Genomic DNA, 26,689 nt, shown 5'->3' on the forward strand with positions numbered 1-26,689 from the left:
TTTGTGCACATGCACAGGTGTTTTGTGTGTCTATAAACAAAAACTGAGTACACACACAAATACAAACTATCATATCACACACACAACCATTAACACTGAGCTGCCATTATCTACTTTTAGAACTTATATACACACATGCTTATATATATTCACATGTATACATACACACCTAAAGACAATATTTAGATACCGTAGATGACATCTAGAGTCTCAACTCTCAGAGATAAAATCCAATTTGAAAATTTATTTTCTCATTGATTACAGACAGAAAAGTGGCCACAGTGACATATGAAATTACAGCCTTTTAGCTGTAAACTGCTTTACATCAACAGAAATTGACTATTTAGCTACTAAAGGATAATGTATTACCTGAAAATTTGTTTCCTTCCAACCGGGTTTCTTGGCCAGCATTCTTACTAGGGCTTGGCAAGGCATTTCACTTCTTTCCATAAGCTCAACAGACTAAAGGATTAACATTAAGTTAGTCAGTGGGTCACAAATTATACAAAACTAACAGAAATTCTCAACTGTCCTCAAAGTATTTTTTTTAATACTGAATTAGAGAAATTCTCAGCATAATAATTTACCTAAAGAGCTACTTTTACAAGGAGTCTGAGGTACTGAACCAACATTTAACCTATAGCATTCACATCAGTACTCCTTTAATGTTCTTTAACAAATTTCGTTAACAATCACTATTGGCCATTCCAATGCTAGAAATATAACACTTAATTAAAAACAAACAAACAAAATCCCCTAACAGCCCACCTTCCCCTCAAAAAGCTGCTTTTTTGTTATTAAGATAAAGTATATTATGGAGCTTTCATGTTGGAATGTTGACTACACGGCAGAGATTAAGCCCGACTATGATCTAAATGACTGGGGTTTAGCTGTTAGACTTAGTCATTCAATAGAAATGGCAATATTTTAATAAAGCAGGTTTCTGCAGCAGCATTTCAATGCAGCCAGTCACCATTTCCCAACTGAAGTTAGTCACTTTTCCCACTAAAATACTAAAAGCTCAGTCATTCTAAAAGCTCAGTCATTACTGTACTGGTATAATGGTATGAACTACTTGTACACCTACAGTTGAAGCTCTTTTTTGTTTGTGACTACATGAAGCACTTTCCACTAGCTGTGACGACTGCTAGTACTTCATAAGCCTTTAAACATAAAAATTTCAACTGATAAATAGTTGATTATAATCAATTGCCGCCTAACACACAAACGGCAGGAACTTCTTTGCAATAGATCTGGCCTAGCTGTTGCAAAACTTTTTGTTTAAACCTAGCTGTGTTTGAGACCAAGCTTTACAATTATTTGGAGTTTTAAAAATACCTTTAAGTATTCTCAATCAAAATACAACTATTTTTGACAAAAGCACAACTGTCTAAGGTAAAATACTTACTACACCAATGTTATGGAATTTAAACCATAAAAGCCATTTGGCTTTTTCAAGTATTGTTTGGTCCACCTGAAGTGCTGACATATAACCACTAATAGTCAGTATTTCAGGAGACTTATCAGGCCTAAAGAGCTAAAGAAATTATTACTTGTTTTCTCCTTCTCCTATTGCCTCTCTTATCAACTGTTCCAAACATACCTTCTGAAACTCCTCCATGCAGGCAAGCCTCTCTTTCCAGTTACCACTGTCCAACTGCTGGATACAAGAAGCTGGAAGGACAGCAGCAGCTTTCTCTTCACATACTTCTATCTGCAGCCAGATCAGAACAAGGTTAATACTCCACTGGGTCCCTTCAGAGGGGGGCAGCAATCTTAAGGACAGGTAATATACTGGACTGACCCTTGTACTGTGGTGCATTTACAAAATAGGAAAAGGGTTCTGTTGCAGATTGAAAGATTTTAGTATGGATTGTGGTTTAGGAGTCTTATGGGTTTAGAAAGCTGCTAAAATTGTACTGCAACAGAAAAGTAATCTCTGGAAAGTATAACAAACTCTGCAGATAGTTAAAACTAATCTTGAACACCAACTATCTGCTTAAAGAATCAAGCAGAGGCAATCTAAAATTTGCAAGGTAATTTTGGATCAAGCCTGAGTAGACACTGACAACAACAAATCAGAAGTTGATGAGGGCAGACAAAAGACCCATCTTCTGTCTCCATTTTATCAAAATGGAAGATGAATGTTATTTAGTGGTTTCACTGGTGTCTGCATCACCTTCAGGAACTGTATTCTCATTTTCTACTGTAAAACTAACAATATAAGCTGGATACACAATACAAGTTATTCACTCTAAGCAACACTCCAAATATAACTGTGGCTTGGATTGACAGTCCAAACCATATGCTAGATATATTGCAGATACATCTAGCAAAGCTTTAATAGGTTTTTTGGTACTGTTTGAGCCACAGATTCATGAGCTTGTCCAGTTCCCTACCAAGAAAGTAGGTATATGGTCAGCTAGCATGCAGAATTCAGTAATTTTTTGAAATATAACTTAGTACGAACAGCACAAAACATATTAGTTCATTTAATTATTACTTTTTTTCACTTCAGATTTCAATGTAAACTCCAGAATAATGTATTCTCAGGCTTTTAATACCAGACTCCTTCAGCAAATCACGTGTCCTAAATTACATATGAAGTATCGCTGTTTTTTTCAATCATCTCTTCCTATGTCAGGGACAACAATACACCCCTGTCACAGGGTATAAGCATGATTTATTGCTTTATGTCTTAAATGGCCTGGTGTCAACAACAGCCTGAAGAACAGGTGTATTTACCACAGTCCCATTTCACCAGTTACAAATTTATACATACTGCTTTCCCTTCTAACAAAAACAAAAAACCCCAGTGAAAAACTCTGTGGTACCTGAAGAACTGACTAACCAAAGCTACCATCTTTCATTACAGGGGGCTTTGTATTTCAGAGAATAGCAGAATACTCACAGAGAGCTCTGACTCAAAGATTTCTTTGGTCTCAGGACCCTTCTTGCCTTTAGGCCCAGCAGCTCCTGTACCTGCAGCTGCAGCTGGTTTGCCTTTCTTCGGTGGGACCCCAGCCTAGAAAGTAAATGGACAAGTTAGCCAAGATCAAATAGGTCTCTAGCTCAGATAGCAAAAGAACTGCTATCTTTCCTATACTATACTTCTATATTCTAATGTCAGAAAAATACATCTCTCTAATAGCATAACAACTGCAGGCCGAGATCAGCTAGAGCTTATTTAATTAATATATTGCTTTTAGACTACAGGCTTTACAAAACAAAACAGGACAATGGAAGATGAAAAAGGAAAGAATGACATATTTGAGAAAGTTCAGGAAATAATGACTTAATCTGTATGTTTTCCTATGGATACTGGTTAGATACTAAACTTGTGACTGGTGTCTCTTTTTCAGGTTATCTGAGTATCAAAAAAAAATTTTATCTGTTCTTCAATTCACTTCCAGGTATTCCACCTGAAGAACTAAGTAACATTACAAAGACATCTACTGTAGTCAATTTTTAAAATCCAAAGAATAATATGAAAGAAATACAGGCTAATAGTTCAAACTACTTCAAAATATACAAAGGAGCAAACTAAAAAACTAAAAATTATGCTGAAAAAATACCCAATACTTAACCAGTAACTTTGCTAGTTACAAGAAATGTTGACTTCAGCCAAGTATTATCACAGAGCACATCAATGTTATAACATCTGAGGCTCCTCTAAATACCTCCAGTCTTTTATCACCCTTTCAAAATCAAAAGTCTGGTATTAAGACGTAAGTGTCAAGACAGTTTGTATCATTAAAAACTGAGATTTCATTACATTCCCAGAAAGTCACAGATTCCTTTTGCTGTTAGGCTCACCTGCTCCTGCAAAAGGACAGTGAAAGCTCAGTAGAGGCAAATGTTCAGGCTACCTTGGATCTGCAGTAAGTAACTATTTGATGCAATCACAGACAGTGATTGTCAGACAACCTCTCACCTTCACTGCAGATGCTTTTTTCACTGGTCCTGGTTTGGTTGCTGCATCTTTTGTTTCTTTATCTCCTGCAGGCCCTGGAACAGCAGTGGTCTTTCCAGTAACAGGCTTGCCTTCTTTTTTCTCAGCTGCTCCTCCTGCTTTTTTACCATAAACCAATTCCACCTTTTCAGCACACTCTTTAATCTGTGAAGCAGTGGGGGGGAAAAAAAAAGGGGGGGTAGAAAGAAGCTGTTTAGCTACCAGAATTGGATGCACAGTGTCCCTTTACCAGCAGTGGCTCAAACTTGACTACTGTGGAAAAAATGTGAAGAGTAAGTAGTTTACTTTCCAATATTATTATCTGATGCTCCTTCAAAAGTAAGGTTAACCAGTCAGTGGCATCAACCACCGCCGTATTGCCAAAATAATTCTCCTAATTCAAAATGAACTGCATTTATATACTAAGAAAACCGTGACATCCTACTGATACTCATAGATGCTTGAAGACGAAGTCTGAGCATCTCAAACTAAAAAACCTTTCATTCAATCAAAATACCTGCCAGCCTATGCAAAAATATAACAACTTAGTTGGGAAGCAAGCCTTTAATACCAAATCCTATGTAGTAATACAAAATTAGACCATATAGTTGTGACCTAAAATCTTGTTTCAGACAAGGAAGTGTTAAAAAACAAACAAAACTCCATATAGCACCAACCAAAGCCACAACTAAACCTCACAACCCACCCCATAGATAATACAGCCAGATACTTTATGTAACAATGAAGAGATTTTCAGATTCCCTGCAACACCAGTAACATTTAAGTAAAAAATACACATTCAAAAACCTGTGCTGAAATTAACTAGGCTAAAGCATTATTTTTCACCTTCTCTAGCCTAAGATGCATCTTAAATGGATAAATGGAGCCTTTTTTACCATATTTATAACAATACTCACGCGATCAAGCTTTAGTTTGTCCACATCTGTTAGAAATGGATTCACAGCTTTCTCTCCAGCTACTTTCAAGGCAGTGCCTAACGCTTCAAATCCAGCATCTCTTACTTCAGGTGCAGAATCATTGATATGCTACAGAGAAAGACAATTTATGTCATGTGACTTGTGGCTCATATCTGAAAATTTTCTATACGAATCCCCTCCCCTTATTTAGAATCTAAATCTACTACAGAGTAATCCTTGACATTCCACTGCAGAAAGAAAAAGGCAACAGCCTTTTACACTTCTGTTTTCCTATGTACTGACCAAGTCTACTTTTTCTCAGATACAACTGTTTTCTCATATGTGGGTTTTTTCCACAAGAAGTTGAACAGTCATGCTTTAAACATCACGAAAGTTCATAAAGAGTTTAAAGTTCTGTAATCTTGTAAAAACCTCAATTTTTTAAGCCAGGGATATTGACTACACCAAGGAAAGGGCTGTTTGCAATAAGAAAAAAATATACATCAATGTCACTTACATAGATAAATGCTTTAGTGTCACTGCCATATATGAATCAATGATGGTTGTTCTTTTATTCATACTAAACAATAGCATTCCAACAAAAACTTAGAGATTTGTGCAAGATGCAAGTGACAGTGTCTGGAATAATAGTTGTAAATCACTGTCTTAATCCACTACAAATTTAGTGAGTCTACAGCTTCAAAAAAGCTAAGATAAAGGAAACCAAATTGTTCCTCTGACAGTCACCTTCAAGTTGGACATCAACCAAAACCAACTCTGAGGGCTACACAGCACACAAGAACTCTCTGGTCTCTGCACTATCTTCAGGTCTTTCTCCCCAAACAATCCAAGGTTTCACAACAACAGTGCCCAAGTCAATGCCAGAGAAGTATCAACTCCTCCTGCTTTACCTTGAGAAGCGCAGCACAGAAAGGTTTTAACAGGCTTTTTGGCAGAGTAGAAGGTGTGCAGTGTCGGAAGCTTCTTGCAATGAAAAGGGATGTTTGTTGCTTAATTGTTGGGTTTTTGTTGTCCATGACTGCCAAAATATCTTCACTTATGTTCTGCAATGTGGTCTACAGTGTTGAATAAAAAAGTCATTATTTCAGTAAAGAGAAAAGTAAATCAAAGCTCATGACCAATTCTCAGACAGTGGGGAAATTTTCACTCTTACTTACTGTAAGAAAGATTGCATCAATGGCCTCCTGCAGTGCCTGCACTACCTGGGGCTTCTTCTCTTTGAATTTCTCCAGGATTGTCGGAACAACCTATGGAAAAGGGAACAAAAATGTCAAATCCCTCTTCACTAACATAACTGGAAAGCCTGATAGTCTACCACACAGTACTTTGCAGAGAAGCCTGTAATTCAGACATCTCCACTGTACCCATCCAGAAGTACACAACAGCCAACAGCAGTCTGAACTAGTTTATTCTTGCTGTTTTCCAACATTAAACTCATTCCAGTCACTCTATTAACAAATATAGATGTTTAAAAAATTTCATAACCAAAGGCAGACCTATAAATTCATAAAAATTACAGATTATGGAATTATGCTGGAATACAGAGCAATAGAATGGAAATGAACGATTTCACAACATAAAGGGTGCTATGCTGTTGTATTCTAAGAACCCAAGAAGGCATTTAACCTGTCCCCTCTTTCCCAGTTTTCTGACAGCATTAAGCATGGCTCATAAAGAAGTCCTCATCTGATCCACAGCTGATAAGATCATGATTCTAAAGCAACTGGAATCCTCTCTGCAGCAATATTTTTCAGATCTACCACCCTGAAAAATCACATCTGACAGTAAACTATGCCATACTGGAATTTGACAGCAATTTCTACCTAGTCTATGTGCTCAGACAGTCACTGATAAAAAAAAACAAACAAAAAAACAACCAAACAAAATAAAACCAAATAAAATATTCAAATAAAACTTCAAAAAAAGTAAAAATAACTACACTGCAGATGTGCCAGTAATGTGAACAAGTCCATTTTAGTACGGGCTCTGTAAGAGTAAGGACTTCTGTCACTGAGCCAGAAACATGCAGATCTTAACTGTGGAAAGCAGGCTAGTCTCAAAATTTTCATAAATATAACAGTTCATCTGGAAGCAGTCAGATGCTTTACAGAAAGTTATACACTCCTGCATAACAAAAAACAGATTTGCTTTCTACTCAGAAGCTGACTATGGAATCCCAACCCCTTGTGACGTACTGTGACCTAGGCTCAGGTGGTATCTTGGACTGCAACCTCCAAATTCCCAGTTCACAGACTTCAACACTCAAAAAACCTTCAGATAATACAGATGGCACCACAAAGACAAACATGCTACTGCAGGTGCTAGATACCCCTAAACCCCACAGAGAACAAGGTCACAAGGAGATATTTTAAATCATTAGACCTCTGTTTTAGAAAATACTACCAGGCAAAATGAACAATTTTTTAACATGGAAGTTAGAAACCGTAGCCCATGTGAGAGGGAAAGAAGAAAAATTAGTCCAGGGGTACAAATGCAGTCAGAGGTGAAGGTGGCACATATGTACTCAATTATAGTGAGGACTATGATTCTAAGCATGATTTCACCACTCCTGTTGGAACACAGATTGCACACTAGAATTGCAGTCCTATATTTAAGTAACAGCTTATAATCATACAATTCTAGCAACACTTCTGTTTTGTAACACTTCAATGCCCACTCTCAGAAGTCTGCATCTTCCTCACAAGTAAATAAATCCAGCAAACAAATCAAGTGAACTGCTAAAATAAGTACCGAGATTATGCAATTCAGAGCTGCCATTACACTACTGAAAAAGTCATCTTCTTAATGCCATTTGCTTGGCAAACACAGAGCTACACCCTTGTTTTAGAAGCTTGGCTTTTTCAACACTAACTGTGTAGCAATAAGGGTTAACCTTCAGAAATCAACTATAAAACAAATGCCAGAATAATTTTTATAACTACAGACAGCTTTCAGAATGAAAGTGACTGAGCAAACTGTTGTTCAGCATTCAAGAGACCTGAAAGTTTCTGAAGCAGTGAGATTCAGCAACTTCCCAATTCAGAGACAACACTACCAGCAGCCAGGCACATCAGTTCTCTAACCCCATTACTCTTGCATACCACACAAAAAATTTGACTGAACAGCTTAAAGAACACAGTGACACAGGCTTGAGAAACAAGTGAGAACTGCAACTTATTAAAAGCTCTCTTTGCTTCCAAATACTAGTTAAGCTTCCCTGTATTCCCTGATTTTAGCTACTGGTAAGAGAAGAGCACCATAGGAGAGAACAAACAGCACTAAACTGGAGCACCAGAACATTTTGGTACCAAAAATCTCAGAATTTTTTGCTATTTAAGGCAGACAAAAACCCCCACAAAACCCAGGCAACAAGGCAAAACACCCACCACCTACCTTCCCCCAACATGCAAAAAACCCAACCAATATAAAACATACACCATGAAGGTGCTAAGTAGAACTCTGATTTAGAAGCTGTTTTTTCCACTGTGGCCTACAAATGCATTCCTGTAGGGGTGTCTCTAGGACAAGGTAATGTAAATAAAGTTCATTTAATGGCAAAACAATTAAATTTTCCTAGTACAGAAGACTTATATTGCAACAGAAAGTTTCATGTTGCTGAATATGAATTAAAAAGGTCCTTTCAGAGTTACGCTACAAAGATCTAGGCAAGTATTTCAATGCTTACTCTTCTAAGGGGTTGGTAAGCATTCCCAATTGTCCCAAAGAATACCTTTGATAAATACCAAGGCTTGACAGGGAAAAGGGAAAGGGAAAAAAGGTGTCCAGCATAAATAAAATCAGGAAAAAAGTACATAGCCAGTTACTTACATGCCCTGCATACTGTCCAAATTTCTTTCGGAGGCCTGTAGCTAGTCCAGCAAGGCATTTGGCAGCCAAAGCAACTAACATAACATTTGTATCCTTTCCAACAACCTGAAGAGAAAATCAATTTCAGAGAAATGGAAAAATTTCTTACAGCAATCAGTGGGCCACAAATTGGGTTATTTCCACAACTGTTCCAATTAGTAATTTTCTACTCATTATATTATATCAACTATAACTTTTAAACTATCATACAAATAAATTATAAAAATATTAAATTATATGTGCACTCTGAGTTTTATTACCTTTTTGAGTGCTTTCACCAAGTCTGCATAGTCTCCTGATTCCAGCTTGGGATTTTTCACTAGCAGTTCAACAGCCTCTAGAGCTTCTTTCCTTTCTTGCCACTTTTTTGCTTCCTGCAGAGCAAATAATTTACATTAATCTATAAAGAGAAACAGTTCTAGAGAAGCATACTTGCCACAGACCTTAGATTAAAACCCTTTATTCCATCCTGAGAAAACCAAGGTCTCCCTACAGTTGAGCATCAGTAACTGCAGTGAAATATGAAATACAGTCCCTTCCCAGGACACACCTCAGCCCCTTAAAATTACAGCTTTCTTGCTGCTAAATCGAACTTTAAAACTTACTTCTGATAGCCCAAATGTTATTAAAACTAGTTTGTTATTATCCACGTGGCACTAAAGCACACATTGCAGAACTGCCCCTAAGTCTTAAGACTCATCAGCGATACAAAGAATTAACAGGTAGTATTTAAGTTTATGCTTACTATTTTCTCATAGAAGTCTTTGGGAAGCTTGGAGAGAATTTCTACAGCTTCAAGCAACTCATATGCATCTACTTGTGGTACCGCCTCTTCCTCATCATCATCTCCTGCAACCAGGAGACAGAAATATATAAGCAGTTGTCACCCTGATCTTTTAAGATTTTCTAAGCCTTCTGATGTTTGCATTCTTGTATGAAACTCTCACACACTTCCTGTAAAGAACTTATTGTTTTGCATTCTTTTATGGAGGAGGAAAAACTTGATAGACTGTTAGTTTGTCCAGTGCCCTTGACAGGTGGCACTTTCACCCTCCAATCCTCTGTCACCTTTGGAAATCTATAAATGTAGGAGTCAGAAAATGCACTCGCTTTTTTCCTGCCCAAGAGCAGCAGTGTGTCTGCGTCGCGCTGTCTTGTGTCCTATAGTGACAAGCAGTGACACAAAATTTTGACTTCAGCACCACCTAAGGCTCATTGCTCAGAAAGTGCCATCAGCACTTGTGAATTTGCTACTTAAAAAGATAGATACTCTTTCATATAAAGTTTCTGCCTCAGACATTTTCTTCTTGTGTAGTGCACTCCACGTTTTGCACCAGCTTGAGTAGAAGTTTCTTTACAATTTAATGCATTCCTTCACCAACTATATACAATATACTTGCCAATAGAGTTCACAGATTAAACAGTCTACCTCCATCTGCATCTCCTCCAAGTCCCTGCTGCTGCTCAAATTTTGCTTTCAGCTCCTGCTGGGAACGCAGGAACCTGGTCTGCTTAGGAGCAGCTGATGACACTTTGATCCATTCTTCTTCCAGCTCTTTTAGCTGCCAAAAGGGAAAATCATCGTATCAGAGACATTATGGACATACTCCAAGACAAGCAAGCCATTACAGTTTTCCCATTTCAAAGCCAGGACAGCACTACCTTTCACTATCTTTTTTCTGCCACTAAAGGAGTGACTTCACATTCACTGTTCAAAAGTCTGTGGATATACTTAGTCAAAGAAGAGAATGTTATTGCAAAGCATTTACATAAGAACTAATAGTAGAACAGTCAGAACAGTGGCCCCTGTCAGAATGGTGTGGCCTCTCTGTAGACACTTTGAAATAAAAATGGCTTATCATGAAGGAAGCTTTCCTTTTCAGCCATGCTATTATTACACATTAAAACTAAGATGAAACAAACATGCTGAGCTACATTTGATGAAACTGTTTGGTTTTTTATAACCATGCCCTTTTAAAGCAAGCTACTGCTTTCCACCTGAACATAATTAACTCAAGTGGGTAGGAGGAAAGGATGCATAGCTTGTAAAATTTTAAAATTGTCTATCTATGATAATTCAATGCTCCTTCTTGAAGGGAAACAGCCACAACCTGAGCACCATCAGAATAAGTATGAAGGGATGCACAGAAGAAAAAACTTAAGGGAAAAAGAAAACTGAGACTGAAAATTATTGACTCAAAGACTTTCAGTGCAAGGGTCTTTTATAAGGGCAACCATTCTGCTACATTCTACTGCTCAATTGCCATCCTCAGTTCCAATATGAAGGTTCACCCCACAACTTCATGTATGTTCAGAACAACCAAACACTGCTATGATTTCCTTACAGATGACTAGGAGTGACCAACACTTTGGGGGGAGTTAAATGGAGCTAAAAAAATACATTGCAGTTTTGGTGTTAAGAGTGCCCAACATCACAGAATCAGGGAGGATGAGCATCAAATGTTTGGATACAGAAATACTTCCTGCCTACCTGAACAGAATTTATGTTTTGCAATGGAGGTCTCAAAGCATCCCTTATCCAACGGTAGATTTCCACAGCAAGGAGCTTGGCTTCATCTCGAACAGCCTTTTCCCGAGATTCAAAAAGTTTTGGCAATACTTTGATGATTGGCTTCAGTGAGATTATCTTTGAACCAAATTCACTGACAGTGAAACAGAGAATAGCATCAGTGTCCATGAACAGGGAGTGATCCACAAATAACTCTTTTTCTAAAAAACAGTCAATGAAAGTCTTCCAGTGCACATTTAGCATTCTACATCTACTCAAATTATGCCAGATATTATTTTGAGATGCTAACATAAAATTTAAAGAATATATGCCCTATCAAAATGAACCTCCACACCCAGTTTGGAATTACAAAATCAGGCCTCTCAAATTACTTCAAAGCACTTAATCCAGTCCAGTGTTTAAATCAGCTCCCTTGCCGGGGGGGAAAAAAGACAAGGGAAGAAAGAAGTTGTCCTTAGATGAAAATTTGTATGACCTACTTTTTTTTTTTTAAGTCAGAATAGAATCTCCTTTGTCTATCCTTGGAAACAAACTGCAGCAAAAGCATTAGTCACTTTTCCACTTGTTGGACCAGATAATTATAGTGAGCTTGGGTCATCTTCACAGAAGACACATGTGCTGAATTATGTGCCACTGAAGGAACACACAAAACAAGCTTCCCCAGCCAAACACCCTTCCTTGACAGAAGATTCTACATGCTGTTGCACTTAATACACAAAACTTCCTATTTCAATCACCAATGAATGAGAACACAAGAACTTTCTTTTCAAACTCAGTGAAAGTTAGCTGCTGTATTTACTAAAGCATCATATATATATCACCTCAAAAGCAGTAATTTTTTTTTTTATTCAGAAACATTTCTTAATTCTGAATCCGTCTTTCTATCAATCACACTTTTTCTTATGGTTCCCTCCAATTCAAGTTCCACATAAAAAAGCTAGCAAAAAAGCCTGCTCAAGAACAAAAATCTACATGTCTCGCTTTCTAGAAATTCTAGTGCACATAATTTTATTTCCACATCAATTTTAAAAAATACTCAGTATAAACACCTTCAAAACTGGTCTTGGAAGTAACATGATTTAAATATGTTAACAAATGAGTTGCCCAATAATTCAATTTTTCTATCATGACTTAAAAAGAGAGCATATTTGGAGAAATGCCTATGCAAGCTTATTTGTATCTAATTAATATAATCTAATTTACATAACAAGAAAGAATAGAAACCTTAGCACAAGATAGAAAACACCAGAAATTAAACTAGTTATACATTCAAGCTACCCACCTAGGTACAACAGACAAATTTTGTTATCAACGCAGAAAGCCTACCAAAGCATAAGAAAAATTTAAGTAGCAACACAGCTCAGAAGCAGAAGATGGAGTTTAAGCAAAAAGGCTGGAATGCGAGTATTTGACCTTAACATCACGAAGATAATAAAATACTGCAAGTAATAAACATATGTGGTACATTTTACAGAAGTAGTTAGTTGAAAGATACTGTGGAAGGTTATGCAGGTTTCTAATTACACTGCACTGTTAAAAGGACATTTAACCAGATAAGCAATTTTAAATAGCTAAAATACATTCTCAAATATAGGACAGTAAATTCACTGAGCAGAAGCATAGGTAATGTGTTAAGCCCAAAACTTTACTTTGATATTACCAAAGCCTGAAACCATCAGTTTAACAAAGACCATCTCTATGTATGCCTCAGCAAGTTCTCCAAAATATGTATAACATAAGGCACTCTCCACATACATTATACAGTTTTCACATGAGCTGCTTTACTCAGAAAGAAGTGTTCTGTGCATTAATTTCAAAATTTTTTGTTTCCTTTAAAAAAAGCCTATTGGTCAGTAAATGATATATACACCAAGTATAAGAATTTCATAAAGCCCCAGTATTTTTCACTCAAAGGCAGCAAACAAACATCATATGGAACCACCACAGTCCTGAGTTGACTATATGATGCTTTTATCCCCAATCATCTTTTTCTGTTTATACTGAATAATAAGTTTTACACCTTTAAGACTCTCTTCCAGACAGTGAAGAGGGGACAGAAGAAGCGCGCAGTTTGTTTTCAGACTGCTCTCACTCCTCCACATTCCTGCTCCTGGACTGTGTTGTCTGCAGATAGACGGACAGCCAAACAAAACTCCTTTTTCTCTTTTTTTTTTGCTTTTAGTTAGTTTTATCTAGCAGAAACAAAGTTCCTTGGGCTATGATTTTTTTCCTTTTTACTTGGACCTGTTCAAGCCTGCTCTAGACTGAACACCCAGAAGAGCACCGGCAGCTCCACCTGTGGCCCCCCTGGCCAGGCCTGGGCCGCGGCGTTTCCAGCACCAGAGAGACTGATCAAAGACTGAGTGAGCCGAGCTGCAACCCGGGGAGGGGACTGTTCTGAGTTTGCTTTTTTTTTAGAGCAATGAGAAGTTTTATTGTTTAATATTGTTTGGTTTCTATTGTTTAATAAACATTTCTTTCCACTTTTTCTCCAAGAAAATATTTTCTCCCGAACCAGTTAAAAGAAAGAAGAGAAATTAAATCTGCTTTTGTAAAAAAGCCCCTTTTAAAGGTTATCTCCCAAACTTGCCTTAAACCAAGACAAATACAATAATCTAATACTGAAGCCTACTACATCATCTTAAATTGGATTTGATTTTTAGGGAGCACTAGCAGCTCTCCTTTTCAATAAAGGAATTATTATATGGACAATAGAAGCTTACTGTGCAATGAACTTGTTTTTTTTCTCCTTTCTTCTAAAAACACACACTGTGTACCCAATTAAATATGCTCACAACAGTGAGGAAAACAGTGGTTAAAAAAAAAGGCAGAACAAAAAACTAAACTATGTTTTAGGTTTCATATCAGTGAGTTTATTACAGATATTCAGGAGAGAAGCTTCACAGTCTGGAACAAGACACACTAATCTTGCCCTTCTCTCAGAGGCTGGGAAAATTGGAAGTTTGGTAAACAGTTATTATGAATGAAAGAGATCCAGATGAGGCTAGTACAACACAGACAACCCTCACATCTAACAAATCCCATGATGTTGTCAACTGTTGCTGTCAAAAAATACCAGTTCAGGAAAGATGCATTCTACTCAACAATAACAAGGGCCTGCTAAAGATAGCAATAAAATTAAACTCCAGATATTGCTGGAGTGAGGAAAAAGCAAGGAAGAAAACCACAACATCATGAACTAAAAGCTTACCTTAGTGCTTTCCTCAGTGTCTCTATACATGCTACGATGATTTTTGGGTTTTTGTTGTCCAGACCCTTTAATAATTCTTCTTGTATTGCCTCTCCTTTCTCAATTTCTATATACATTAGACATATATCTTCACCGAGCTCTTTTGCTCTGGCCTTTGGCTGATTGAACACTTTATTTACAACTCCTGATGCTACTTCTCCTGTCGTCCTGAAAGATGAGAGACTATTACTTTTGGAACATTTATGTGAATTAAGTGTTCTACATCATTAGCCACAAAAAAACCACAGCACCAAATCCAGATTAAGACCCAACACATCTTCACATAAAAGGGACTACATCCTAAAATAACCTTGAAACAAAAACCCAACTATTTTTAAGGGATGGCTTTGTCATGTAGTTTACTAAAAGGACACAGATCACAATTATATTATCATTCTAATACCAGACTACAACAGTGAATAGTAGACATTCTCAAGACTGCATTAACACTCCCTAGTTGAGGTTCACAAATAAATGCCATGTACTGGAATTATATATGTTGCAATATGTTAAGTACATAATCCCAGCACAGTATTTCACATACACTTCCAACCTTCACATAAACTAAATCATTGACACCATTTTTAAATCAAGGAGTGTGCAAGATTGTTAGATTTTCAAACAAAGCTTTGGGTTTGTCCATTTGTTTTTAAGTAAGACCTTTATTCAGTTCATCAGGTCACAAAGTCAGTGGACCAAAGCACTAACCTGCCCTATTTCTTTTATTTCACCCTCAGGAGTATGGTCTACTTCCTCAGCTAGACAACACAGAAGAACTAAAACACATCCAGTGAAGAAATTGGCAGGTATGAAGATTCATATTGGTTATGCTGGATGCAATGTCACATAAACGTAAGTGTATCTCATTTCATGTATGAATTACACAAACATCCCATTGAAAAAAGGCTCCCTCCTGTACAGGTAAGACTATTTCAATCAAACAAGAACAGAGATTCCAGTTCACAGCATTTAGACCACCACATTAGTGATTCACATTTTTCACCCTTTCAGAATTTTTTACTAGTGCCTTCAATAGTTTTTTAGACCACTGCAAGCAAGTTGTGATAAATTAATATGCACATGGAGGCCATCCACAAGGAAAGCCTGCCGTTCGGCAAATTCTCTAGATTAGCAAGTTCTGCTCCTAACAGTAGAGATCAGACCTGATAGTGGCCACTGCACGATTTACATGCAGCTGCATCCTTTCTCAGAGAGGCATATAAAACTGTCCTAAGAGCAGCAAGAAAAGGCTACTTACTTCCCAGCTACGTGAGCATTTTCAACATAAGCAAGCGCTGCTTCCAGTCCTTTCAGCTGAGCCACTGCATTGGAGTCGGTCACAAATTTCTTTATCAATCCAAGATACTTGGACCATTCAGGACTCTTTTCATCATCTATCTTCTGGAAGAGCTTAAGGGCTTCTTCATAACCGTTTAATCTGGCTTTCCATAGCTGGAACCAGAAATTGGACATTTAAATGTTGTGCTATTACAACCTTAACTCGCCAATCTCACAAAACTCTTCAATCATATTTGAAAGTATGCTCAGCAAGCTGTCACCTGCAGATTTCTCTTCAATGTTTATATGAATGACATGCAACAGGACAAAATGCTTGTTTTTCTCCAGCCAAGAATGATCTGGATAGAAAGATGCCAGTCTTCCCCCTGCTCTTCATAAGTTCCAGCAAACACCAATGAGGAGGTGGGAGCCCAGCAACAGTTTCAGCTACAGATGAGTAATTTCTCCATGTGAATGAGTGTACTTATCTGTCAGCACACAAGCTTACGCCATACAACGCTACTAAAATCTGCTTAATAGAGGTTATTCAGCCTCTAGGTTGGATAGAGCTGATGCAGTTTCAGATCTGTTAACATTCTCCCTGTGCAGCTGTCAAGATTACCCAATTTCAGAGTATTTAGTTACAGAAACACTACAAAATCATCATGAGCAGACATACGCAGCAAACCAAATTCATGATTACCTACCTTATGTTCACATTTCTGATCAACGGGCAATTTCATCCACTCACTGTCGTCCCCCATTGTAAATCAGACTCTCTCTAAAACTACAGTAATTTCTGTGGAGATAAGGACAAGTTAGAAAACAGAAGAATACATATTTAGACCTAAAAATACAAAAACAACAAATCAAACAAAACAAAAAAAAACCCCAACAACAACAAAAAAGACCAAAACAACAAACCAAATCAAAACCACAACAAAACACACAAAAAAACCCAAGAACAAAACAAATGAACAAAAAACAAAACAAAAAAAAACCCCAACAACAACAAAAAAGACCAAAACAACAAACCAAATCAAAACCACAACACACAAAAAAATCCAAGAAGAAAACAAATGAACAAAAAACAAAACAAAAAATCCAAAACCAATACGACTCCCCAGTTCTGTAGCAAATCTCATCGCTAATATGCAATCCAAGGTTGTAATTATATTTAATGCACACTTTGAAGACCAGACGACTATTTTTTTAGCTCCAGAAAATTACCAGAAGCCATTAAAGATTAGAGAGTGGTGCAATTTGTAGTATTTCTCACACTACAAGTCTCAATAGGTGAAACTTTTAGTAAGCTGAAAAGGCATGTGGAATATAACCTCACCTAAGCTTGAGGAAGAATGTACTACAGTTAAGGCACTAAACCAAAATGAGTTCCCATCAACACTAAAAACTGGCTCTTACTGACACATGCTTTTAGCAACAGGTGCCATGAATCAGTGTCAAAAAATAATCAGATGCAAGTGTAAGGACAGTCATTTTAACAACTTTACAAACAGCACAATTGAAATGAAGATTCACCAAGAGGAACAAAAGCCATTTTTGCCCGAATTCTAACATAGCCAGCGTCAGCAACTGTCAACAAGAGATCAATTTATTGCCACATGTAGGGTTTAAATCCTTAGTCATTCAAGTTTTAGTGGTTTCCCCTTTCTCCCTTTCCTTTAGATTAAAATAAGAACACTGACTATTAGGGTATGACAGATGAGATCTTAGGCTCAATGCCCATCTCAGACTTATTGTACAAATAATCTGACTGCTCAGAAAATAATGAGAGAACCAGTCTGATGCAGAGAGGTCAGCAAAATGAAAATAGCAGCAGCAGTAGAAAGGGCTCCCAGTGTTATTTATAAGCACAATATCAAACCAGAGAGGGAGTAACACATTTCAACACACCAGTCTGAATTCATAGACCAAGCCAAAACCCAGCCATACACAACAATTTATCACTACAAGCATATAAGTACACAACACTAGCAGAATGTTCCTAACAGAAATTCAGCCTTTGGCCTACAAAGTATTTCACCTAATTCACTCAGAGGGTCTCTGTAGACAATTAATCCCTAGAATTAGGGGCATATTTTCACTCATATAAATTAATATAAGCAAGTACTTCAAAGCTTCTGTCATCCACACAACACAAAGACATACAGCTAACCTGACAACAAAATTAGGCCAGCAACAGCATACAGTAAAAACAATCTTTTTTATTCCTTCCTGCATAAGTCAGAAGATACTTAAGTAACAACCCAACCTCCCAATAACTACAAAAGAAAATCCATAAGAAACACAAAGAACTCCAAAATCCCTACCTGTCACCGATACACACAGCCTCAGCAAATTACACAAAGCTTGCCTTAAATATTTACAAGTTCCTATGGATGTTAATACTGCTCTCCCTATAATTGCATAAACTATTAATTTGCCCAATGGCAGTAAAACAAGAGTCAATGTCAGAACACAAACTGACTACATACATAAACAAGTGTATCCAAGCGTTATTATGGTTTGCCTTTCTCATTCCCTTTCTCATCAAAACAACAGTGTGGATATATTTTCTTGACATCAGCACAGTGGTAACAAGCGTGCTTCTAAAGAAGCACACTTTTTTGGGGAGGGCCAAACAACTGTAAACCACTGAGAATGAAAGAATCTGCTTATTATGTAAGAAGCAAAGTACTCAGAAGTGAGGCTACCTAAAACCCATTCTACTGAACTGTTAATTCTGTTTCACTATCTTTTTTTAATGCTCAACTTACTAAATAAACAAAAAAAACACAAAACCCTAGTCACAGCATTCCTCCATGTCAGGAATTGACAAAAAAGTACTCCAAATTAAAATTTACAGTGAGAATAGAACTCAAAGGCCATACCAATCCCAAACAATCATACGAGGTCAGAATGGCAAGCCAGTTACTGCATCCAAACCCCATCAGCCTTTTGCAATGGATCTGCTTTCATGTGCTGAAACTCCTGCTTATGTTTTCTCTGCCCCAACCTCTCATTTGTTCTCTTATGCCTCCTTCAGCCTACTGAGAGGTCAAAATGAAATAGAAATCAACAGACACCTGATTCAAACTCAATGCATTTTACCTATTAAAAAACCAACAAAAAACCCCCACCAAACCCAACAAAAAACAGAAGCCGAACAAGCACACTGAAGCAACACAAAAAGCACTACCCCACATCCAAAAGCAGGATGCTCATGGCAAATACAGAAGTAAAACATATCTAACTCTATGAAGACAATGACTTCTCTGCAAAAGCAAGAAATGAGACTGAACTCATATGAAAAGCTTTCCAAACAGTCCTCCTAGTAACGGATGCAGGCATGCCCTATAGCCAACAGTTTCCAGCAGTAAAATTATCCATCCCTCAAGTTAGTTCTGCAGCCAAGTGCTGTCAGCAAAGACAGCTTTGCCAGTATAAACTGGCATTAGGAATATCTTCATTTGAATGCACCAATATAGAAATAATGAAGTACTTCCTCAGTGTGGATGCAGACAACATAAATAGATGCAGTGGTCTCTTCCCAAAGTCATGCACACCTTTGTGAAGAACAAGCAGAATGAACCCTATAGAAAATTAGGCAGCTCTGATTCTTAAACAGAAACTTGGAACTAATTCAAGCTATTGCCTCTTTATACTTTTTTTGTTGAAAAACACAAGGAACAATACAAGGATAGTAGTTATTCTGAACAAAAAGGGGAAGAAAGCATGAACACATGCCAGCAACAGAAACACCAGGATAAAATTTTGGCACCTGTACTCGACATCTATACTTTTTTTTAGAAAACAGACAAAAGCATGAACTTCCTACTTCAATAATAAAAAGAAACATTATTTCTCTCCAGAGACCTGCCCTGCCAAGGAAAGAAGCCTTACTGTAGGACAGTCCTCAATCAAGTACTACAAACCTCAATTCAGTTCAAACCCTAAAGTCAACAGCAACTCCATTAAAAAGGCTTGTCCATTACCAGACTGATACTGATTTATAATTAGTTTTATCCTTACACATACACAACAGTTCACTGCCACAAGGTACAACCTCTTGCTTGTACAGTAGTGATACACTACAGCTCTTGTCTCTGCAAAGACCCCTTATGTGAGGACACGAGGACTCCATTTTCATCAGAAGGCTGATTTATTATGTTATATATTATACTAAAATACTACATTACAACTATACTAAAAGAACAGCGAGAAGAATCAGAAGGCTAGCAAGACAAGAATAGAATAGAATGCACAACAAAAATCCTGTGACTGCTCACAGCCTTGGCACAGGTGGCTGTGATTGGTCACCAATGGAAAACAATCCACATGGACCAATGGAAGATGCACCTGTGGCCTTCCACAGCAGCAGACAGTTATTGTTTACATCTCTTTCCTGAGGCTCTCAGCTCCTCAGGACAGGAAAAATCCTAGCAGAGGATTTTTCATAAGATATCATAGCTACACTACAGCATCTCAAATTTCCCTTCCCACATCACAATGTGCTTCACTTGGGGGGGAATCACACACGCTAAGAGAGACATAGGGAAGGGAGTTGAATCACCATGAAGCAGTGTTTCACCTGGTTTTTTTCAGTCTGGTCAACTCAGGTCCCCCACATATATCGATGATCTACAATCGATACTTCAATTACACAATGGGTTAAGTTCCCTTCTGCACTGAATCTAGCATCTAAAAATAGTGATAAAATTGTACTCCCCCCAGTAATTTACAAATCCCTTTAGAACAGACAATTTCTCAGAAAGTATTCCATGGTCACAGAGGGAAAGCTCCTTCTTAAACCAGTATTTCTAGCTTCATCACTGCTCATGTCTGCCCTGATGCCAAGATTTTGTACTGTCTACATCTTGCATTTAACAGAATAAAAGACAATTGTTTCTCTTTTCAATTAAGTCAGTGGATTCTGTGTGATCATAGAGTATCCCACATTTGACAAAAGGTTTTTCTTAAAAGCTTCTTTGCAAAGACATGTAAACCTCAAGCCATTACTTCTCAACAACCAAATAGCAAGTGGCCTCATTATACAATAACACAGCTAAATTCTGTTATTACTACTGAATTTTCAGCAATGAAGTGTTTGACCTACATAGATTTTTTTTTTTTTCTGCCACAACTTGGAACAAACAGAATTAGGTATTTCAGAAAGAACATTCATTTTGGTAAAATCCAGAAAACAAGCAACTGAAGCAACCTAACTGCCAAAGTAAGTTTTGTGAGAGACACTTGTCATAAAAGTGGTCAATGCAACATTTCCAAAAGCAAGTCACCCAAGAAATCAGTAGTGAAGATGAATAACAAATCTTTCCTGACAGGTCTTGGCAGGGCAGCTTTATATTACAGAGCAGTGAGAAAATGAAGACCATGAAGGAAAGAGGAGGATCTTTGGAAGGGAGATCATGCAAATTGCAGCAATAGTGGAAAGCATGTACAAGGCAGCACAAATGCAAGAAATTCAAACGTAAAAGTGAGAATTCCCAAATGAATATACACAAGTTCGGGAAACAAATGTATCAACACACTAAAATATTGTGAGAAAGTATGAAAACATCAAAGTTTGGATTCACCATGCAGTACTCTGAACAGCTCTTACTCAACTTCTAAATAAATGCTTTTCCTGCTACAATTTGCAGAGCTGAATCACATGAACATCACAGCTTATAGTATGCTAAGGAAAAGTCCCTACACCATTAGCATTCTAAAATGTGATTTTTTTTTCTGAAGCATACATTGATCACCTATCACTGTATTTTATTGTGAAGTGTCAGCTTCCAGACAATTTTCTACAGAAGATGTACAACAGCAAACTAGGAAGCCATTTTATGCTAAACAAAACCAGCTGTTTATTGATAATGATTGTCTATTTCTCCCTATTGAAAAGTATTTCACCTATGAATATTGTCCCTATTTCACCTATTGAATCTTAATATTGCACAAGAACATAATCAAATATATCATAATTTGAAAGGTTCTCAAAAGCATTACTCAAGAATAAATTCAAAAAAATCAAGACAGGTCTTTTTAAAGGAAAAATCAGTTTGAAATGTTCTTATACAGCAGGGCACAAATCAGGAGTGTATCTAGCTTAGATGTCATATTTCAGATAAAACTATACTTCTTGGCAGACAGATCTCTGGTAGTCCAGCCACAGTTTTCTCAGCAGAAAGAATTATTTGTTTGTTTATTTGTTTAATGGCAGTTTTGGGTCACATTTGTTCACTGTCTCTGAAAGGACAAAGTTTCACTTTCTTAGAAGTTTAGCCCAACACGGTTTTTTATTTGCCAGCCAAACCTTCCCATTAGACACAACATAAAGTAGCTCTGAAAAAATTTTGAAGACTCAAGTAATCATAACATAATTTTAAAGGCTGGCATTTTCAATTGACAGATGAATTGTGAGTTACAAATATACACTCATGATTAAAAAAATAAAGACCTCAGAATAACAAAAAGGAGAAATGCATGCTAAAGGGAAGCTACTGTTTCAGCAGCAATGAAATTACATTAAAAAACAAACAGCATTAAATTCTCTCTTGCTTGCTTTAACTTGCATGTCCTAACTCAGTGAAATTTTAATAGCACAAAGCTACTGGTAAGATATACAAATACTTATCTGGAAAAATACATTTTGATACATGGCCTCTGAAAGTAACCAGGGCTGTTCTTTTCCATTCATATGAAAGTGAGAGAAAATGCAAAATAAACTGACCTTCTGTTACAGCTAGGACTAAAAGCAATTTGTAACTGCATGGGTAAGCCTGGAGTGAAGCCAGTCTTAGGGAGCCGAGAAGGGCAAAAGGGAAAAGGGCAACACACGGGCAAGTGCACAGGCATGCACTGACAATTCTAAGGGTGGGCAGTTGGGAGTGAAAGATGTCAGTGGGACTCTGCTCGTAAGCTGCAAAGGCCCCCACCCCTCAAGAGGTTTTATAAAGCTCAGGCATGAAAAGGCTCATGTGATTTTCTTTAAAAGGACGGCCTGAACTGCTGATGAAGGAAAGCTCCCGCGGAGACATCACTAGCTCCCTCCTTCTCCAAGGGAAGCTCCCTCCAGCACGGCTTCCCTCTGCAACTAGCGGCGCCCCCGCCATCCCCAGCACCTTCCCGAAGAAAACCCCCTCCACTTCTGCCCGCAGCCCGGCGGCGTTTCGCACTCCGCGGCTGTGTGGCCGCAGGCCGCGGCCGGGCACGCGAGCAGGCCGCCCGCCCGCCCGGCATTGTCTGCGCCCGCCGCCCCCGCCCCACGGCGCCGGGGCCAGACAAAGGCGGGCAGGGCAGGGCAGCGGCGGCCCCGCCGCGCTGACCCCGCAGCAGCCCCAGGCACATCGCGCTCCCTCCCGCCGCCGCCGCTCGGCCCTGCCGGCGGCCGCGGTGCCGCCTTTCGGCAAAGAAGGGGCCGCCGGGCCGGCGAGCAGCTTGGCCCGCCAGGCCTGCTGTCCTCATGAGTCATACCCGAACGCCCATGCCCGTCAGAACAATTACTACTCTAACAGAGGGAGCTGCGGTCATACCCGAGCATGCAGCAGACATTATCCCAGGCCACCAATCATCCAGCAATCCCTAATTGAAGGAGGGAGCGGTTCTGAAACCCGACAGCAAGAACAAGGCCAGCCGTGGGGAAGGAGAAACAGTGCCTTCCAAAGGAGATAGGAACGAAGAGCCTGGCACCACACCATCCCCGCATTTCATGCTGCTGCAAGATGTGTAATGACAGCACTCTGGTGGAGCTGATTCATCAGCAATCTCTCTAGCCCATCGTCTGACATTTTGAGATGCCTTTTCTATAGCGACAATAGCAACTGAAGAAGCTGGTATGGTGGGAACTGGATGTCACTTGCTTCCTCCTCAGAAGAGCATCAAGCTATGTGATGTAAGGCTGTATTTCTCCAGCCATCTTTTTAGCTAGCTGAAGAAAGAAGCCTCTTCCAGGCTCCGCCAGCACCAGCCATGCTTCCCACTGAATAATTGCTCAAGAATTACTTTCAATACATCTGCAACCATTTGTTCAGAGACAGTCTGTTGTACCTAAAGGCCATTTGCCAGTGATTCTGCTTTGATAGATCACTCTCTCCACGTTGCTTATAAGGCTTAGCCCTATCACAGTTCTTGAAGTAGAAAAAAAACCAAACTGTGAATCTGGAAGTTCAGCGTGAGGGGAAGCTACCAAAACAGTGAAGTTTAAAGAAAGGCCAAGCCTGAGGCAAGAAAACCAAACCAAATTCTAAATTTTGTACAATCAACTGATCTCATGTTGGATACTAAAGAGCCAAAACTATACAGGCAATTTACACTCAATTATTCTACCTTCTGAGGTGAACCTGTCTCAAAGTTTTAGTAACAGACTTCTGTGAGTATACCTTTAGAATACTCCAACACTCAAGACTCCATGCATTCTGAACTAAGCAGCTTTACAATTTCAAACTAATAGAGTCACTGAAAGCCTACAGCATCACCTTCTTTGATACAAAAGTAATATATTAGGAAGGGCTCCCATTACTGGTAGCTCAACATCCCGACAACTACTCATCCCTTTCTCACCTGCACAAAGCAACCTGAACTGCACTGCAGTTCAGCAGAAATAGCAGAAAATCAAACACTAAAAGCAGCAAAAAGTAAAAACCGCAGAATAATCAGATAGATGATATACAACAAACACAAATCAGTTAGAAAACTGTAGCACATAAGATTTTTAATTTTTTTTTTTATTCTTAGAACAGAATCCTGGTTTGCTTAAAGCACACAGAAGTGTCATTCCTCAGCCTCTGTCTTCCGACCCAAAAATTTCCAGATTCAGGAGGAAAACCCTCTGCATACCAACTTGAAAAGTACTGTCTTTGGAAGAATCAGAAGACTATCTGTTTCAGAAACAAAATCAAATGAAATATGGGAAAGGTGTGTGTGCAGAAGCATGGGACACACATTTCCACCCAGCTCTTTTTCGCATATACCAGAGAGAATTCAACAGGAAGCACCTCCTGCTGAGGGGCTCTGGCAATCTAAACACCCGCACCCAACAACACAGTTGCAGAAATAAGAGATCAGCTCGCGCTTTTGGTTTTAAGACTAGCATCACCCCACAGAATGTTTTGCTTAGGACATTCTGGAGGGGGAACCGATCCTGCACGCAGCCTCAGGGGGCAGAAGGCGCTCGGTCCGCATTTCCCTTAGGGGATGCTCCGCTCCCCCGGCGGCGCACAGGCCGCGGCCTCCCGCCGCTGCCAGCCGCAGTCCTCACGCCGCCGGGCTCTGCGGGCGGATGCCGCCGCAGCCCGCGGGCCCGGGCCATCCCCGCGGGGAGATGCCGCACCGCGGGGACTACGCCTCCACACGGACCCCGGGAGAAACGGGGAGGCTTGGGCCTGGCGGCGGAGGAAGGCCTAGCCACCCTCCCACGGGCGCGGACAGAAAAGGGGCCGAGCTCACCGGGGAAGGGACAAGGACGGCGAGTCTCACCTGGGCCCGGCGGGTCGGGCCGGCCACGGTCCGGCGGCTGCTCGGCGGGGTTTGAAATCGCCAGCACCGCCCGCACCTCCCAGTGTCCGCCGCGCCCATTGGCCGCTGCCGGCCCCGCCCGCGCTCGCGCCCGCGCCTCTTATTGGCCCATTTGAATCCGGCAGCCGCAGCGCGTGCTCCCGAGGCGGCGGCGCCCCCGCCCGTGGGAGCGCGCCCGGCCCGGGCGCTGCCGCCGCGCCCCCAGGGAGGCTGCGGGAGGGAGCTGCCGGGCCCTCTGCGGGTCCTGCCTAGGGCAGCCGGGTCAGGCCGCGGGACCCGCTGGCAAAGGGCTAAAGCATCTCGGGGCTGATGGATTCGGCTTTGGGGAAGATCCTGTTACAGAGGAATGGGCCTGCTCTTTGCTGTGCTCAGTGAGTTTGCAAAGCAGCAACTCAAGAAACGACTGAGAGGGCACCTCATCAATGTCTGTTAGTGTAGCCATGGTATTTAATGAAAAAATCCTCTGCTAGGATTTTTCCTGTCCTGAGGAGCTGAGAGCCTTAGGAAAGAAATGTAAACAATAACTCTCTGCTGCTGTGGAGTGCCACAGGTGCATCTTCCATTGGTCCATGTGGATTGTTTTCCATTGGTGACCAATCACAGCCACCTGTGCCAAGGCTGTGAGCAGTCACAGGATTTTATTGTTGATTCCTGTTCTATTCTTGTCTTGGTAGCCTTCTGATTCCTTCTCTCTCTGTTCTTTTAGTATAGTTGTAATGTAGTATTTTAATATAATATATAACATAATAAATCAGCCTTCTGATAAAAATGGAGTCAAGCCTCGTGTCCTCACATAAGGGGTCCCTGTTGAGACAAGATGTCAGTATCTGAAGAGGCTGCCAGAGGAGAACCAGGCTCTGCTCGGTGGTGCCCAGCCATAGGACAAGAGGAAACGGGCAGAAACTGATGTACAGGAAATTCCACACGAATAGGAGGAACTTCCTTACTGTATAGGTGACGTGCGCTGGGAGATGGCCCAGAGCAGCTGTGGAGTCTCCCTCACTGGAGATCACAGGATTTGTAAATAGGAGGAACTTCCTTACTGTACGGGTGACCGTGCACTGGGAGATGGCCCAGAGCAGCTATGGAGTCTCCCTCACTGGAGATCACAGGTTTTGTCTGGACACTGTCCTGTGCCAGGTGCTCTGGGGTGACCCTGCTTGAGCAGGGAGTTTAGCTCAGGTGACCCCCAGTGTCCTCTCCACCCTGACCTGTTCTGTGAACTGGTTTTGGAGCACAGTGTGTTTTCTCTCCTTTTCTTCATTTCACCTTAAAAAATTTAAGCATTTTTTGGGTGATCAGAATAGAAGACAAGGGACAGCAGAATGCCATGCACGCAACTGCAATTAATCTTA

At 39.7% G+C, this 26,689-nt stretch overlaps 1 protein-coding gene across 6 annotated transcripts in view; it reads right to left on the reverse strand.

Annotated features, from left to right (window-relative positions):
- The window catches only part of CKAP5 (cytoskeleton associated protein 5), a 52,941-nt gene extending 27,517 nt beyond the window's left edge, over positions 1-25,424 (reverse strand). For 5 of the 6 annotated variants that reach the window (XM_039705083.1, XM_039705082.1, XM_039705081.1 and 2 more), the window contains exons 1-16: positions 25,296-25,424; positions 16,523-16,614; positions 15,796-15,989; positions 14,499-14,705; positions 11,249-11,420; positions 10,187-10,319; positions 9,503-9,606; positions 9,018-9,131; positions 8,719-8,823; positions 6,048-6,137; positions 5,781-5,945; positions 4,870-4,998; positions 3,935-4,117; positions 2,912-3,025; positions 1,604-1,714; positions 370-462 (exon numbers count right to left, since the gene is read on the reverse strand). In XM_039705083.1, the coding sequence (XP_039561017.1) occupies positions 370-462; positions 1,604-1,714; positions 2,912-3,025; positions 3,935-4,117; positions 4,870-4,998; positions 5,781-5,945; positions 6,048-6,137; positions 8,719-8,823; positions 9,018-9,131; positions 9,503-9,606; positions 10,187-10,319; positions 11,249-11,420; positions 14,499-14,705; positions 15,796-15,989; positions 16,523-16,579 (1,971 nt within the window). In that variant the 5' untranslated portion in view covers positions 16,580-16,614; positions 25,296-25,424. Of the gene's footprint in view, positions 1-369; positions 463-1,603; positions 1,715-2,911; positions 3,026-3,934; positions 4,118-4,869; positions 4,999-5,780; positions 5,946-6,047; positions 6,138-8,718; positions 8,824-9,017; positions 9,132-9,502; positions 9,607-10,186; positions 10,320-11,248; positions 11,421-14,498; positions 14,706-15,795; positions 15,990-16,522; positions 16,615-23,353; positions 23,373-25,295 lie in introns of those variants that run through there. The other variant, XM_039705079.1, reaches the window with a different exon arrangement.
- Positions 25,425-26,689: the final 1,265 nt, after the last annotated feature.

The sequence above is a fragment of the Passer montanus genome, unplaced genomic scaffold (assembly GCF_014805655.1).
Source record: "Passer montanus isolate IOZ18808 unplaced genomic scaffold, ASM1480565v1 scaffold18, whole genome shotgun sequence".
Classification (NCBI taxonomy): domain Eukaryota; kingdom Metazoa; phylum Chordata; class Aves; order Passeriformes; family Passeridae; genus Passer; species Passer montanus.